Source organism: Oncorhynchus masou, chromosome 11 (assembly GCF_036934945.1).
Source record: "Oncorhynchus masou masou isolate Uvic2021 chromosome 11, UVic_Omas_1.1, whole genome shotgun sequence".
Classification (NCBI taxonomy): Eukaryota; Metazoa; Chordata; class Actinopteri; order Salmoniformes; family Salmonidae; genus Oncorhynchus; species Oncorhynchus masou.
The window spans coordinates 42,786,446-42,801,494 of NC_088222.1; the positions used below are offsets into that span (position 1 = coordinate 42,786,446).

The 15,049-nt window shown below is 43.0% G+C and overlaps 1 protein-coding gene across 1 annotated transcript in view; it reads right to left on the bottom strand.

Annotated features, from left to right (window-relative positions):
- LOC135548721 (protein turtle homolog B-like) overlaps positions 1–13,635 on the bottom strand; it is a 183,708-nt gene extending 170,073 nt beyond the window's left edge. The window contains exon 1 of the mRNA XM_064978584.1: positions 13,366–13,635. Within this exon, the coding sequence (XP_064834656.1) occupies positions 13,366–13,429 (64 nt within the window). The 5' untranslated portion in view covers positions 13,430–13,635. The remainder of the gene's footprint in view (positions 1–13,365) is intronic.
- Between the last annotated feature and the right edge of the window lie 1,414 nt (positions 13,636–15,049).

Sequence of the window (15,049 nt, forward strand, 5' to 3'; positions counted from 1 at the left end):
CACACTGCTCCTGTGCGGCCAGGCGCTAAAATAAAAATTGATTCCATTAGTGACGCTCAGCGCGCTGCAAGTCCGGCCTCTCCCATCTCCTCATTAGTTGTAAAGGAGCATATACTGTACCCACGTGGGTGATTGAAAGATGAACTTAGGTCCACACTCCAGTAGATTGTAGTTATGCTGTAAAGTTCGTTGCCAACTGCCATATAAAGTCCAAAGAAGAAAAAGAAGCCTTTAAGGAAAAAGGAGAGATGATGACAAATGTATTCGGTTTACCTGTAGATTAATTGTCCGAGTTGAGGACCTTGTGCATTTCAGGGAAAATAACAACCCAATGTTTATATACCAGGACAAATTAGCTAGCAACAGCAAGCTAGCTATTTAAATGGTCATACAGGTTTATTTAATTTTTCACCTGTCCCCAAATGAATATATTTGGTTCAGAGTTTGTTTTGATATTTCAACCTGCGTGTCCTGATTTGCTTCTGGTGTGGGTGAACAAAATGAACGTGTGCACTTCCGGTTTGGTCAACATGTAAGGGTTGGTAATGTTCTTAAGTTGTCACTCATGGAAAAACTACTTCACTGCAAAATGTACGGGGAGAGTTCGAAAATTCAACCCCCTTGGGTGCTGCCACAGAGTTCAATTAGAAGTGCTGAATGTCATTGGCCACAGATAAAATGACGTAAAATCACGTTATATCTACCGTAGTTTTGATTGGACTGATCATGTCAACATCATAATTTCAAAATCTTAGCTAGCATTCATCGTCATGAATCAAGTCAACAATCTACTGGCAAATCCTTTTCAATCCTTCATATGAAGAGAAATTATAGATAATATAATTACGGGGTGATTACACACCCCGTACTGAAGGAATTATTCTTCAACGAGTCAGATGGGAAGGATTTAGTCCAGACACCCGACAAGGCCCTCATCCCCGTCATTCGCAGGAGGAAAAGTCGGAGGTATCATGGACAACGGTGTGCGGGTGCCTTGTTAGGATCGGTCACCGAGAGGATAATCCTTTACCATCGGTCCTATTAGCCAACATACAATCAATCGATAATAAAATAGACTAACTACCGAGCACATATATTCTACCAACGGGACATTAAAAACTGTAATATCTTATGTTTCACCGAGTCGTAGCTGAATGATGACATGATTAACATACAGCTGGTGGGTTTTAAGCTTTTTCCGCAGGAAAGAACAGCGGCCTCTGGTAAGACAAGGGGCGCCGGCCTATGCATATTTGCCTGTGGTAGAGTTTCTCATGATAAGCTGTAGACCACACCATTTACATCTATATTTTCCGTAGCCGTCTATATACCACCACAGACCGATGCTGGCACTAAGACCGCACTCAATGAGCTGTATACGGCCATAAGCAAACAGGAAAACACTCATCCAGAGGCGGCGGACCTAGTGGTCGGGGACTTTAATGCAGGGAAACTTAAATCAGTTTTACCTCATTTCTATCAGCATGTTAAATGTGCAACCAGAAGTAAAAAAATAATAATAAAAAAAGACCTTTGTACGCGTCTCCACACACAGAGAAGCGTACAAAGCTCTCTCGCCCTCCATTTGGCAAATCTGACCATAATTCTATCTTCCTTAATCCTGCTTACAAGCAAAAACTAAATCAGGAAACACCAGTAACTCGGTCAATAAGGAAGTGGTCAGATAAAGCAGATGCTAAGCTACAGGACTATTTTGCTAGGAGACTGGAATATGTTTCAGGATTCTTCCGGTGGCATTGAGGAGTACACCACATCAGTCACTGGCTTCATCAATAAGTGCATCTGTGACGTCGTCCCCACAGTGACCGTACGTACACACCCCAAACAGAAGCCATGGATTACAGGCAACATCTGCACTGAGCTAAAGGGTAGAGTTGCCTCTTTCAAGGAGCGGGACTCTAACCCGAAAGCTTATAAGAAATCCTGCTATGCCATCCGACGAACCATCAAACAAGCAAAGCATCAACACAGGACTAAGATCGAATCGCACTACACCGGCTCCGACGCTTGTCGGAAGTGGCAGGGCTTGCAAATTATTACAGACTAAAGGGAAGCACAACCATGAGCTGCCCAGTGACACGAATCTACCAGATGAGCTAAATTACTTCTAAGCTCGCTTCGAGACAAATAACACTGAAACATGCATGAGAGCACCAGCTTTTCCGGACAACTGTGTGATCACGCTTTCCGTAGCCTATGTGAGTAAGACATTTAAACAGGTCAACATTCACAAAGCCACAGGGCCAGACTGATTACCAGGATGTGTACTCCGAGCAGTGACAGATTTAGGCATAGGCGATATGGGCAGCCGCCATGGGCGACATCTTGCCGGGGGTGGCACGAGACACCCGCACAATTTTTTTTTTTACAGTATAAAACAAACGATTCAGAATGGTGACATTTGCACAATAAGTTTTCTATTGCTCATTTACACATCACGGGAATGATATGTCACCGTGTGGGACTGTGGGTCAGTTAAACTTGTCGGAGTGGGCGCCCTGATTCTAGTTTGTGAGCTGGACAGGCTACTGTCTGGGAAGGTATCTCACTCAGAAGGACAAGATGGGGAGGGGGGCGTGGGTAGGTTGACCTCAGGTCTCCACAACTGGAAGCCCGAGGTAGGGGGAGCAGGGGAATCAAATAGTTCTGTGACTTCTTACAATTAGTAATGCAATAAGTTGTGCAATTTAGTTTGTGTTTCTTGTTTGAAGTGCAATAGTGTAATAAATCAGGTTCTCTTCTTTACGTGCGTTATTCTATTTGTGTAGTTGTGTGATATAGGATTTGTGCAATTTATTTTTATTTGTGTTTTTTGTTAGCAATAGGCTAATATTGTAATAATTTGATTCTCTTTTATTTCTATTTATATACTACAATTTGTTTCCATTTGTCAGTTCTTTTTGAAATTTCAGAGTTTTATTTTTCTATATATTTTTATATTTATAAAGTTTTAAATGGGGTGGGGATGGGGGGGGGTTGCCCAGGGAGCCATACAAGCTAGAACCGCCACTGGCAAGTGTCTTCACTGACATTTTCAACCTGTCCCTGACGGAGTCTGTAATACCAACATGTTTCAAGCAGACCACCATAGTCCTTGTTCCAAAGAACACTAAGTTAACCTGCCTAAATGACTACCGACCCGTAGCACTCATGTCTGTAGCCATGAAGCGCTTTGAAAGGCTGGTCATGACTCACATCAACACCATTATTGCAGAAACCCTCGATACACTCCAATTTACATACCGCCCCAACAGATCCACAGATGATGCAATCTCTATTGCACTTCATACTGACCTTTCCCACCTGGACAAAATGAACACCTATGTGAGAATGCTATTCATTGACAACAGCTCAGCGTTCAACACCATAGTGCCACAATGACTCTACCGGTGCCCCCTGTATATCAAATTAAACTTTGTCACATGTGTTGAATACAACAAGTGTAGACCTTACTGTGAAATGCTTACAAGCTCTTAACCAACAGTGCAGTTCAAGAAGAGTTAAGAAAAAAATTACCAAAGAAAATGTGTAAAAGTAACAATAAAAAGGCTATACACAGGGGGTACCGGTACCGAGTCAGCGTGCAGGGGCACAGGTTAGTTTAGGTAATTTGTACATGTAGGTAGGGGTGAAGTGACTATGCATAGATAATAAACAGCGAGTATACAAAACAAATGGAGGGGGTGGGTCAGCAGTCTTATGGCTTGGGGGTAGAAGATGTTAAGGAGCCTTTTGGTCCTAGACTTGGTGCTCCGGTACCGCTTGCCGTGCGGTAGCAGAGAAAACCGTCAATGACTAGGGTGACTGGAGTGTCTGACAATTTTATGGGCTTTCCTCTGACACCGCCTATTATATAGGTCCTGGATGGCAGGAAGCTTGGCACCAGTGATGTACTGGGCCGTACGCACTACCCTCTGTAGCGCCTTATGGTCAGATGCCGAGCAGTATCCATACCAGGCGGTGATGCAACCGGTCAGGATGCTCTCAATGGTGCAGCTGTATAAATCTTCTTGAGGATCTGGGGACCAATGCCAAATCTTTTCAGTATCCTGAGGAGGAAAATGTTTTGTCGTGCCCTCTTCACGACTGTGTTGGTGTGTTTGGACCATGATAGTTCGTTGATGAAGTGGACACCAAGGAACTTGAAACTCTCGACCCACTCCACTACCGCCCCATTGATGATAATGGGGGCCTGTTTGGCCCCCTTTCCTGTAGTCCACGATCAGCTCCTTAGTCTTGCTCACATTGAAGGAGAGGTTGTTGTCCTGGCACCACACTGACAGTTCTCTGACGTCCTCCCTATAGGCTGTCTCATCGTTGTCGGTGATCAGGTCTACCACTGTTGTGTCATCAGCAAACTTAATGATGGTGTTGATGTCGTGTTTGGCCACGCAGTCGTGGGTGAACAGGGAGTGCATGAGGGGACTAAGTACACACACCTGAGGGACTCAGTGTTGAGGATCAGTGTGGCAGACGTGTTGTTGCCTATATACCGTAACTTGTTATTTTACTGCTGCTGTTGAATTATGTTACTTTTATTTTCAATTTTTTAATAAACACTTATTTAAAGCATTGTTGGTTATGGGCTTGTAAGTAAGCATTTCACTGTAAGGTCTACTGTAAGGTCTGTTGTTTTCGGCGTATGTGACAGATAAAATTTGATTTAACTACAAGCATTGCAAAGCAATCACTAGCCTGCTATTCAGTGGAGCGGGTGTGTTGTCCCAAGTCTGGGTTTAAGGGTCTCTTTTCCAAGCTTAAAAGGATAAACATTCAACATTGGCCATGCTGTCAATCCAGCATGATTTCTGCCACTTTCAAGACAACTGGGAACTATGGAAAAAAACTAGCTCCGACTGGGAAAATACTTATTGAACGGTCATCCAACTCTGAATTCCAAGTCGGGAACTCTGGCCTCTTTCTAGAGCTGTAAATGAGGCTGAATTAACTATTTCGCTGCCTGACAAGGCTCCACTGATAGTCAGGTGTAGCAGTAGTAAGGTGTTGGGACTGCTGTTGGGACAGCTTTATGTATGCCCTAACAGTTTGTGGGCACTGTTTGTCACTGTTATAGTGCAATTCATGTATTGTTTAGTGTTGTGCCTTTGGTGGCCTGCATCTAAAACAAATTGGGGGAGTTTGCCCCTCCAATAATTACATGCTAACAATCACCTCTTGCTACTAGATCGATCAATTAGTAATTCTCTACTCAAAATGGCCAGACATCTAAGCAGACATGGCGAGAGGAAACAGACAGGTAAAAAGTGGGTGGTATCAACTCCTGCAACATGAATAAAACAGCTATTTACTATGTTGCCAACATGAACTGGGTATTTGTCCGTGTTGACAAGACTGAAATAGTAACACACTGACCTTACTTCTAAACTAAAGCTTTGTGGAGTAGAATGCATAATTGAAGATGTTCCACAAGGCCCCCATCCATGTATATCTGGAGCATCTTTCACCAGCGTTCTCTCGCATCAGAGCCCTGGTGAAAGATGGACCCCTGAGTCAATCCTTCCGAGTCCAAATACCAGCTGATTGACGTATGAAGGTTGGTGACTTATGGAGCGTGCCATTTGCCCCGGGCGAGAGAATTACCATGCCGACGAGCACACCATGAAGCAGGGGAAAGATTCAAACTAAAGCTTTAGTGCATTTTATTTAAGAACAATATCAAGAATATCTTAATAAGCAGTGACCCACGTCTCTCCAAAACGGACTTCTTTCTCATACAAAAGGGTTATTTGGCTGTCCCCATAGGAGCACCATTTTTGGTTCAAGGCAGAACCCTTTTTGGGTCCATATTGAACACTGTGGAAAGGTTCAACCTGGCACCAAAAAGGTTCAACCTGGAACCAAAAAGGGTTATCCTATGGGGGCAACAGAAGAACCCTTTTAGGTTCTAGATTGCACCTTTTTTTCCTAACAGTGTACTGGTTAACTACTAGAAAATACATCCATTAGATAGCATAATAAAGAACCACATGCAAAAATGACTAATAAAAGGTTTGAATAACCTATGAACCTATGCAGGTTCAAATACTGGTCAAGATCTCACTCTTTGAGCGCTCCTGTTAAGTGCGACCTCAAAGCCAGGGCAGTTGAAGGAAGGTATTAGAGGAATACTTTATCTGAGGGAACAGGGACACTTCTGAGCCACATTTCCTCCCCAATTTTCCACCCTCATATCCAGTAAGGATCCTCGCTCTCTGACATGTACACACACACACACTCCTGGCAATGATACCAGTCTGAGGTCTAGAGAGAGCATTCTGCAGGAAGTACATTGCAGACAGGAAGACGTCTTTGAAGTGCTGAGAGCTTAGAAATGGAATTGAGGCCAGACAAGATAGCCTAGCCCGTCCAACATATTACAAAGTGAGGAGCTGTGCTGCCATATCATATACTAATGAGGAAGAAGCTATACTGCTGGACTAATATGTATTTTAGTTAATTATACAAGAATTCACGCTCTCTCTCTCGCACACACCACAAATACTTGGAACCTTGACAATGAAATCGATTGCTTTGAATTGGCTGTCTCAGCATTCCTATCTGTGGTTAGCTAGTAACTACTCTGCAGGTTTTTGTGTGGTCATCAAACAGTCGCCAACCTGCTCTTTTGTAATATGTATAACACAGAATTTTTTGAGGCAGAAAAAGTATTATTGAAATCTCTATGCCTTTAACTAAATATTTTCCTTGGTGTTTTCATTATTTTCCCTCCATGGTCCACACACACACACACACACACACACACGCAAAACATATAGCCTACTCATGCACTCGCACATACATGCACAGACACGCACACAGTCCTGACAAACTATCCTGGGGGGGCAATGATGCTAAAACCCACCCCTTGCCTCAACACAACCTGCGCACTCTGTACCCGTGCCATGTGCATTACGGTCAGGCACCAGAGTGGCATTTAACGCACAGCTTAGTCATAATCAGTTTAACAGGGGGAGAGCGCCTTCCTGTTAGTGGGCATATGCTCATATCATGTTTAAAGACGCACTATTCCCCTGGGAGGGGACATAACAAGTGGAGTGTGGATGGGAGCAGACGGTTGCCGCGCACCCCTCCAGGCCTCCATTAATGTCGCTCTCCATGCTCCCATGCCCCCCACTCTGCCATCCTATATTGCTAAGGGCCAACTTAAATGGTGGTGGGGGTGTTGAGTTTGTGTGGCGAGCAAGACATTAGAGAAAGGACCTGAGACAAAAGGTTGGGGAGAGATGGAGGGTATAAAGAGGATGTACACACAGAAAGAGGAGCAGACAAAAACAGAAGATGAGAGTTAAGATGGGGAGAGAGAGAGAGAAAGATTAGACGGAGAGCAAAGAGAGAGAGAGAGAGAGACCGAGAGAAGAACAGAGAGCACTCTGGCTCGTGTCCAGGGTTATCACTGGCCAGAGTCGAGGCGCTTGCCAGCTGACAGCTTGAGACAGCAGCATTCGGGCAAGAGAACAGAGTACAGCGCAGTCTCTGTGGGTGTGTGTATATAGGCTCTAGAGCTTTGTGATGTCCGTCCGTAACGTCGGAGATGGGGAACATATGCAGAGGAGCACATGAGCGGCAGAGCAAGGCGACAGTCAGTTCTCAGTCACCCAGAGGCATATGACACCAGCATCACTCACTGTACTGTCCTCATCTCCTTAGCAATAACAACAGTCTGCTGCCCTCCTGGCTAAATGGGACTACATGCTTTGAGGAGAATATACAGTGCCTTTGGAAAGTATTCATACCCCTTGACTTATTGCACATTTTGGTGTGTTACAGCCTGAATTCTAAATTGGTTAAATAATTGTTGTTTCTCACAAATTTACACACAATACCCCATACTGACAAAGTGAAAATGTTTTTAGAAATGTTAGCAAATTTATTGAAAATAAAATACAGAAATATCTCATTTACATAAGCATTCACACCCCTGAGTCAATACAGGTTAGTATCACCTTTGACATCAATCACAGCTGTGAGTCTATCTGGGTAAGTTGCTAAGAGCTTTGCACACCTGGATTCTACAATGTTTGCACATTATTATTTTTTAAATTCTTCAAGCTCTGTCAAATTGGCTGTTGATCATTGCTAAACAGCCAAACCAGGTTTTCCTCTAGGATTTTGCCTATGCTTAACTCCATTCCGTTTCTTTTTTATCCTGAAAAACTCCCCAGTCCCTAACGATTACAAGCATACCCATAACATGATGCAGCCTCCACTATGCTTGAAAATATGGAGAATGGTACTCAGTAATGTGTTGTTATGTTTGGGGCAAATCCAATACACTTCATATTGAAGTGTATTGATTGAATGGTGCCAGAGGAGATGGCTGCCATTTTATGGGCTCTTAACCAATTGTGCTATTGTGTGTGTTTCATTTCACGATCTCTTATGACCGAAAAGAGCTTCTGAATATCAGGATAGTGATTACTCACCTCGTACTGGACAAAGATTTTTTCTTTACCGAGTCAGAAGCGAAGGATTTACCACAAACACCCGACAAGGCCAACATCCCCGTCATTCGCAGGAGAAAGAGACGGAGATATCGGGGACGGATGTCGGGGTGCCTTGTAAGGATCCGACGGCGAGTGGGTGATCTGCATCTACCATCAGTCCTATTAGCGAACGTACAATCATTGGATAACAAAATAGACGAGCTACGATCATGAATATCCTACCAACGGGACATTATTTTGTAATATCTTGTTTCACAGAGTCGTGACTGAACGACAACATGGATAAAATACAGCTGCCAGGTTTTATGCTGCATCGGCAAGTTAGAACAGCTGCCTCCGGTAAGACAAGGGGTGGCGGTCTGTGTATATTTGTAAACAACAACTGGTGCACGAAATCTAATATTAAGGAAGTCTTGAGGTCTTGCTCGCCTGAGGTGGAGTATCTCATGATAAGCTGTAGACCACACTATTTACCAAGAGAGGTTACATCTACATTTTTCAAAGCTGTCTATTTACTAACACAAACCGATGCTGGCACTAAGTCTGCACTCTGTATAAGGCCATAAGCAAACAGGAAAACGCTCCCCCTCAGGCGGCGCTCCTAGTGGCCGGGGAATTTAATGCAGGGAAACTGTTTTACCTAATTTCCACCAGCATGTTAAATGTGCAACCAGATAGAAAAAAACTGGACCACCTATACTCCACACACAGAGGCTTACAAAGCTCTCCCTCACCCCCCACTTGGCAAATCTGACCAAAATTCTATCCTCCTGATTCCTGCTTACAAGCAAAACTAAAGCAGGAAGCACCATGCTAAGCTACAGGACTGTTTTGCTAGCACAGACTGGAATATGTTCCGGGATTCTTCCGATGGCATTGAGGAGTACACCACATCAGTCACTGGCTTTATCAATAAGTGCATCAATGACATCATCCCCACAATGACTGTACGCACATACCCCAACCAGAACCCATGGGATACAGGCAACATCTGTACTGAGCTAAAGGGTAGCGCTGCCACTTTCAAGGAGCAGGGCGCTCCGACACTCTTCGGATGTGGCAGGGCTTGCAAACTATCACAGACTACAAAGGGAAACACAGCTGCGAGCTGCCCAGTCACATGAGCCTTCCAGACGAGCTAAATTACTTCTAAGCTCGCTTTGACACAAGCAACACTGAAGCATGCATGAGAGCATCAGCTGTTCTGGATGACTGTGTGATCACGCTCTCCGTAGCCGATGTAAGTAAGACCTTTTAAACAGGTCAAAAAATAATTGTTTTTACCTTTATTTAACTAGGCAAGTCAGTTAGGAACAAATTATTATTTACAATGACAGCCTACCAAAGGCAAAAGGCCTCCTGCGGGGACAGGGGCTGGGATTAAAATAAAATATAAATGTTGGACAAAACCCAACACTACATACAGAGAGACCTAAGACAACATTGCATTGGCAGCAACACAACATGACAACAAAATGGTAGCTGCAGAAAACATGGTACAAACATTATTAGGCACAGACAACAGCACAAAGGGCAAGAAGGCAGAGACAACAATACATCACGCAAAACAGTCACAACTGTCAGTAAAAGTGTTCATGATTGAGTCTTCAAATGAAGAGATTGAGATAAAACTCTCCAATGTGAGTGTTTGTTGCAGCTCGTTCAACATTCACAAGCCCTCAGGGCCAGATGGATTACCAGGACGTGTTCTCCGAGCATGCGCTGACCAAATGGCAAGTGTCTTCACTGACATTTTCAACCTGTCCCTGACGGAGTCTGCAATAACAACATGTTTCAAACATATAATGCAATCTCTATTGCACTTCACACTGCCCTTTCCCACCCGGACAAAAGGAACACCTATGTGAGAATGCTATTCATTGACTACAGCTCAGCTTTCAACACCATAGTGCCCTCAAAGCTCAAATGAAATCAAATATTATTGGTCACATACACATGGTTAGCAGACGCTATTGCGAGTGTAGCGAAATGCTTGTGCTTCTAGTTCCGACAGTGCAGCAATATCTAACAAGTAATTCTAACAATCTAACATTTCCACAACAACTACCAAATACACAAATCTAAGTAAAGGAATAGAATACCGAGCGGCATAGGCAAGATGCAATAGATGGTATAAAATAGTGTATACTTATGAGATGAGCTCATCACTAAGCTACGGACCCAGGGACTAAACACCTGCCTCTGCAACTGGATCCTAGACTTCCTGATGGCCCGCCCCCAGGTAGTAAGGGTAGGTAACAACATCTGCCACGCTGATCCTCAACACAAGGGGGCCCCTCAGGGGTGCGTGCTCTGTCCCCTCCTTTACTCCCTGTTCACCCATGACTGCATAGCCATGTTCAACTCCAAGCTTCCTACCATCCAGGACCTCTATACAAGGTGTTGTCAGAGGAAGGCCCTAAGAATTGTCAAAGACTCCAGCCACCCAAGTCATAGACTGTTCTCTCTGCTACCGCATGGCAAGCGGTACCGGAGCACCAAGTCTAGGTCAAAAAGGCTTCTGAACAGCTTCTACCCCCAAGCCATAAGACTCCTGAACAGCTAATTATTCCCCCCCCCCACCCCAGAACGCTGCTGCTACTCTCTGGTTATCATCTATGCATAGTCACTTTAATAACTCTACCTACATGTACATATTACCTCAACTAACCTGTGTCCCCGCACATTGACTCTGTAACGGTACCCCCTTTATATAGCCAAGCTGTTATTTTACTGATGCTCTTTAACTATGTTATGTTTAACTTATCTATTTTTTACTTAACACTTATTTTTCTTAAAATGCATTGTTGGCTAAGGGCTTGTAAGTAAGCATTTCAGTGTATTCGGCGCATGTGACAAATACAATTTTATTTGATATTCAGGACAAAATGTTAATTGTTTTTGTAACAGTATAGCTAACCAGTGATCCGGGTCAACAACATCAATGTAACAGTTTTACTTCCGTCCCCTCGCCCCGACCCGTGCTCAAACCAGGGACCCTCTGCACACAACAACTGACACCCATGAAGCATCGTCACCCATCGCGCCACAAAAGCCACGGCACCTTGCAGATCAAGGTGAACAACTACTTCAGGTCTCAGAGTGAGTGTTGTCACCCGATTGAAGTGCTATTAGCGCGCACCACCGCTAACTAGCTAGCCATTTCACATCAGTAACACTTTGTCACATTTTTGCAGTATCACTTTAGTGCCTGGTTGCAAACAGGATGCATGTTTGGGAATATTGTTATTCTGTACAGGCTTCCTTCTTTTCACTCTGTCAATTAGGTTAGTATTGTGGAGTAACTACAATGTTGTTGATCCATCCTCAGTTACCTCCTACCACAGCCATTACACTCTAACTGTTTTAAAGTCACTGTTGGCCTCATGGTGAAATCTCTGAGCGGTTACCTTCCTCTCTGGCAAATGAGTTAGGAAGGACACATGTATCTTTGTAGTAACTGGGTGTATTGATACACCATCTAAAGTGTAATTAATAACATCAACATGCTCAAAGGGATGTTCAATGTCTGCTTTTTTACCCGTCTACCAATAAGAGCCCTTCTTTCTGAGGCATTGGAAAACCTCGCTGGTCTTTGTGGTTGAATTCATGTTTGAAATTCACTGCTCAAATGAGGGACCTTACAGATAATTGTATGTGTGGGGTACAGAGATGAGGATGTCACTCAAAAACAGTATTATTGCACACAGAGTGAGTCCATGAAACTTATGTGACTTGTTTAGCAAATTCTTACACCTGAACGCATGTAGGCTTGCCATAACAAAGGGATTGAATACTTATTTACTCAAGACATTTCAGCTTTTCATTTTTTTCCATTCGTAAAAATGAATCTATATTTAAACCATTTTAAATTCAGGCTGTAACACAACAGAATGTGGAAAAATAAGCATTTTTGTACTACACTGTAGTATATACTGTAGGCTACATGCAACTATTCTGCACATAGCAGCAAAAAAACTAACTATCAATGTAAACTTAACCCCTTGATTATCAATCCAAATACACTATCATTGGATATATGCAGTATAAACTTAACTGAGCATGTTTGACCATTCTTATGCATATGTTGCAGCAGTGATACTATAAAATTAAAATAAACTCCCTCCAGTGGACATAGATGGAAGTACGGGGCAAACTGAATCCATAATATGAGACGGGTGAATTGGGATGAAAACGTATCAGTTGATCACCTCACCTGTATTGCATGACACTATGTATAACCATAGTTGGAGGCACAAACATATAAGTAGGCCTGCGTTTCGTGATCAAGAAAGTAGAGTGTCAAAAGAAAACTCTACGACAAGTGCTTAAGGTATAACACAAACGAACCATTTACAAAACCACTAAGAATTTGAGTTGCGTTTTTAAACATACAAAAAGCTATTGTCGAGTCAGGAATATAGCTAACAGCACTACTGAGAATCAGGATGGTGTTTGGCACGCGCCTCTGCAGCTACCTAAAGGTTATTCAAATTAGTTTATAGCAGCATGACAATCCATTCCCAACCCGTATTATTAGATACAGTAGTAAATCAGGATTAGTGCTCTTAATGTCTTATTATCCACCCCTTATTCCAATGTCGATACAGGGCATGGGGTGGATATTCTTCATAATAAAATGCATTTTTATTACTTTTCCTCCGAATTTGTGCTCGTCTTATCATTACACTTTGAAACAGGTGCAAGCAATTCAAACACAATTGAATAAACCAAATTGAATAAACTAAATGTTGCCTACTTTTGTTAGACATTTGTGAACAGGCAAACAAGCAATGATCCGAAAGCCATATAGCCTAGTAAACATAGCCACAATAAAACTTGAGCAGGAAGCAATATAAAATATTGCACTTCAACTCACCTTGAGCTGCCGTTCCTCGGGTGCTGAATACACTTGCTATCAAAGTGGCCACATACCAAATCATAGTACTATTGCCAACCAGAAAGAAACCTCATCATATCTCAAAGTGCCCCTTTCAATAAACCTTTCATTGCTGAGTCCCCGGGTCGATAAACGCGCTATCTGCTGCGGTTGATATCCTTTAAATCATGCCCTGCACACTTTTTCACCGGCGCCCTTCGCTTTATCCCTCCCCTGCTCTCCTTCGCATCCTCTCTCGCTGAGACAGAGCACCTGCACCAGTGAGAGGAGAGCAGACGACGTCAGATGGTAAATCCAACATGAAACCAGGCATGACAATTTAGATTTTAGATCCGCCTCCGCACTCTTTTCATTGGTGAGTGTAGGAGGCTTTGGGGCGTGGATTGGTTTCTCCACTGTCGCTTTGGAGGCACAACCAGACAAGCCCTGTTTCAAGGTGAGTTGGAGCGTGAAGTTGCATCGGAGCCGCAATGACATCTTCGTTACAAGGACCCATCTCAAACCCTAATTGCAGTCACAAATTAGGATAATCAAATATGTATTCTAGCTTCACAGGACTTTATGCAAAAACACTTTGAGCCATCTTGCAGGTGCAACCTGAGCGCGAGCGCATACACCCGTGTACGTGAGCGATCCTGCATAGGGTACTTTATAATATTTAACCTACCGGTGATCCGTTATTGAACGAGCCATAAATTAAAATAGTTTCTAATGATACTTGGTGTTCAGGAATATTGATTATTTCCAACATGGACCGACACATGTAATATTGCCATCAAACGAAATGCAACATCCGGATCTAGCCTTAATGTTAGTGTAAAGAATAAACCGACGCCCGGCGATGCTGGCTGCCCACACGACCGTGAAGAAGAGTCTCTATAGTTGATCTCGTAGGTTTATGTTTTCTGAGGATAGTTCTCTTTTCCATTGTTCGAATTGTCATTGCGCCCAACCATACATCGTTGACAAGATGATAGTTATTTATATCTATTAATATGTATCCCACCAGGCATAGTATTAGCTTTTGTAATAAGTTATTAACCATCGGTGTAATAACAACATGTATTTGATGAGCTTTTGATAGTGTTATGTATAGGCACTATAGTGTGTACAATACGATTGGTTAATGTCCTATGTAGGCAGTTAGAAAGGCTTTATGAATGCATACCTAGCCTAATGTGTTAACAAAGTGGACAGCATATTTCAGGAGTCTTTTAAGTCATGTTCACATTGGCAGTTTGAAGTGACTCAAATCCTATTTGCATATCCGATTAGAATCTGTTCTTTTCCCTGCAGTCTGAACAGCCAAAAAGCACATGGAATAGGATATTTCAAGCCACATTTCAAACCACCTTAGTAGTTGGTTTAAAGTCAGATACAAATCTGATTCCTGGCTATGTGACTTGTGTCTGAATGGTCAAATCTGATTTATTTGCCCTCAAGTGTTGCTTGCTAGCTACTCTGTTGACAGTTTGACAAGAACATGTGGTAGCTAATTAGCGTGTTGTTTACTAACAGATTTGAGCATTAAGGCCTGCAGTGTGAACAAGGCATTAACGTAGCCTACACGCAGAACACACTTTGAAACGTTAGCACGTGCCAACTAATCTGAAGTAATTGTTATTTTTTAACTCATGAGGTTTTAAATACCATCATAAGAGCA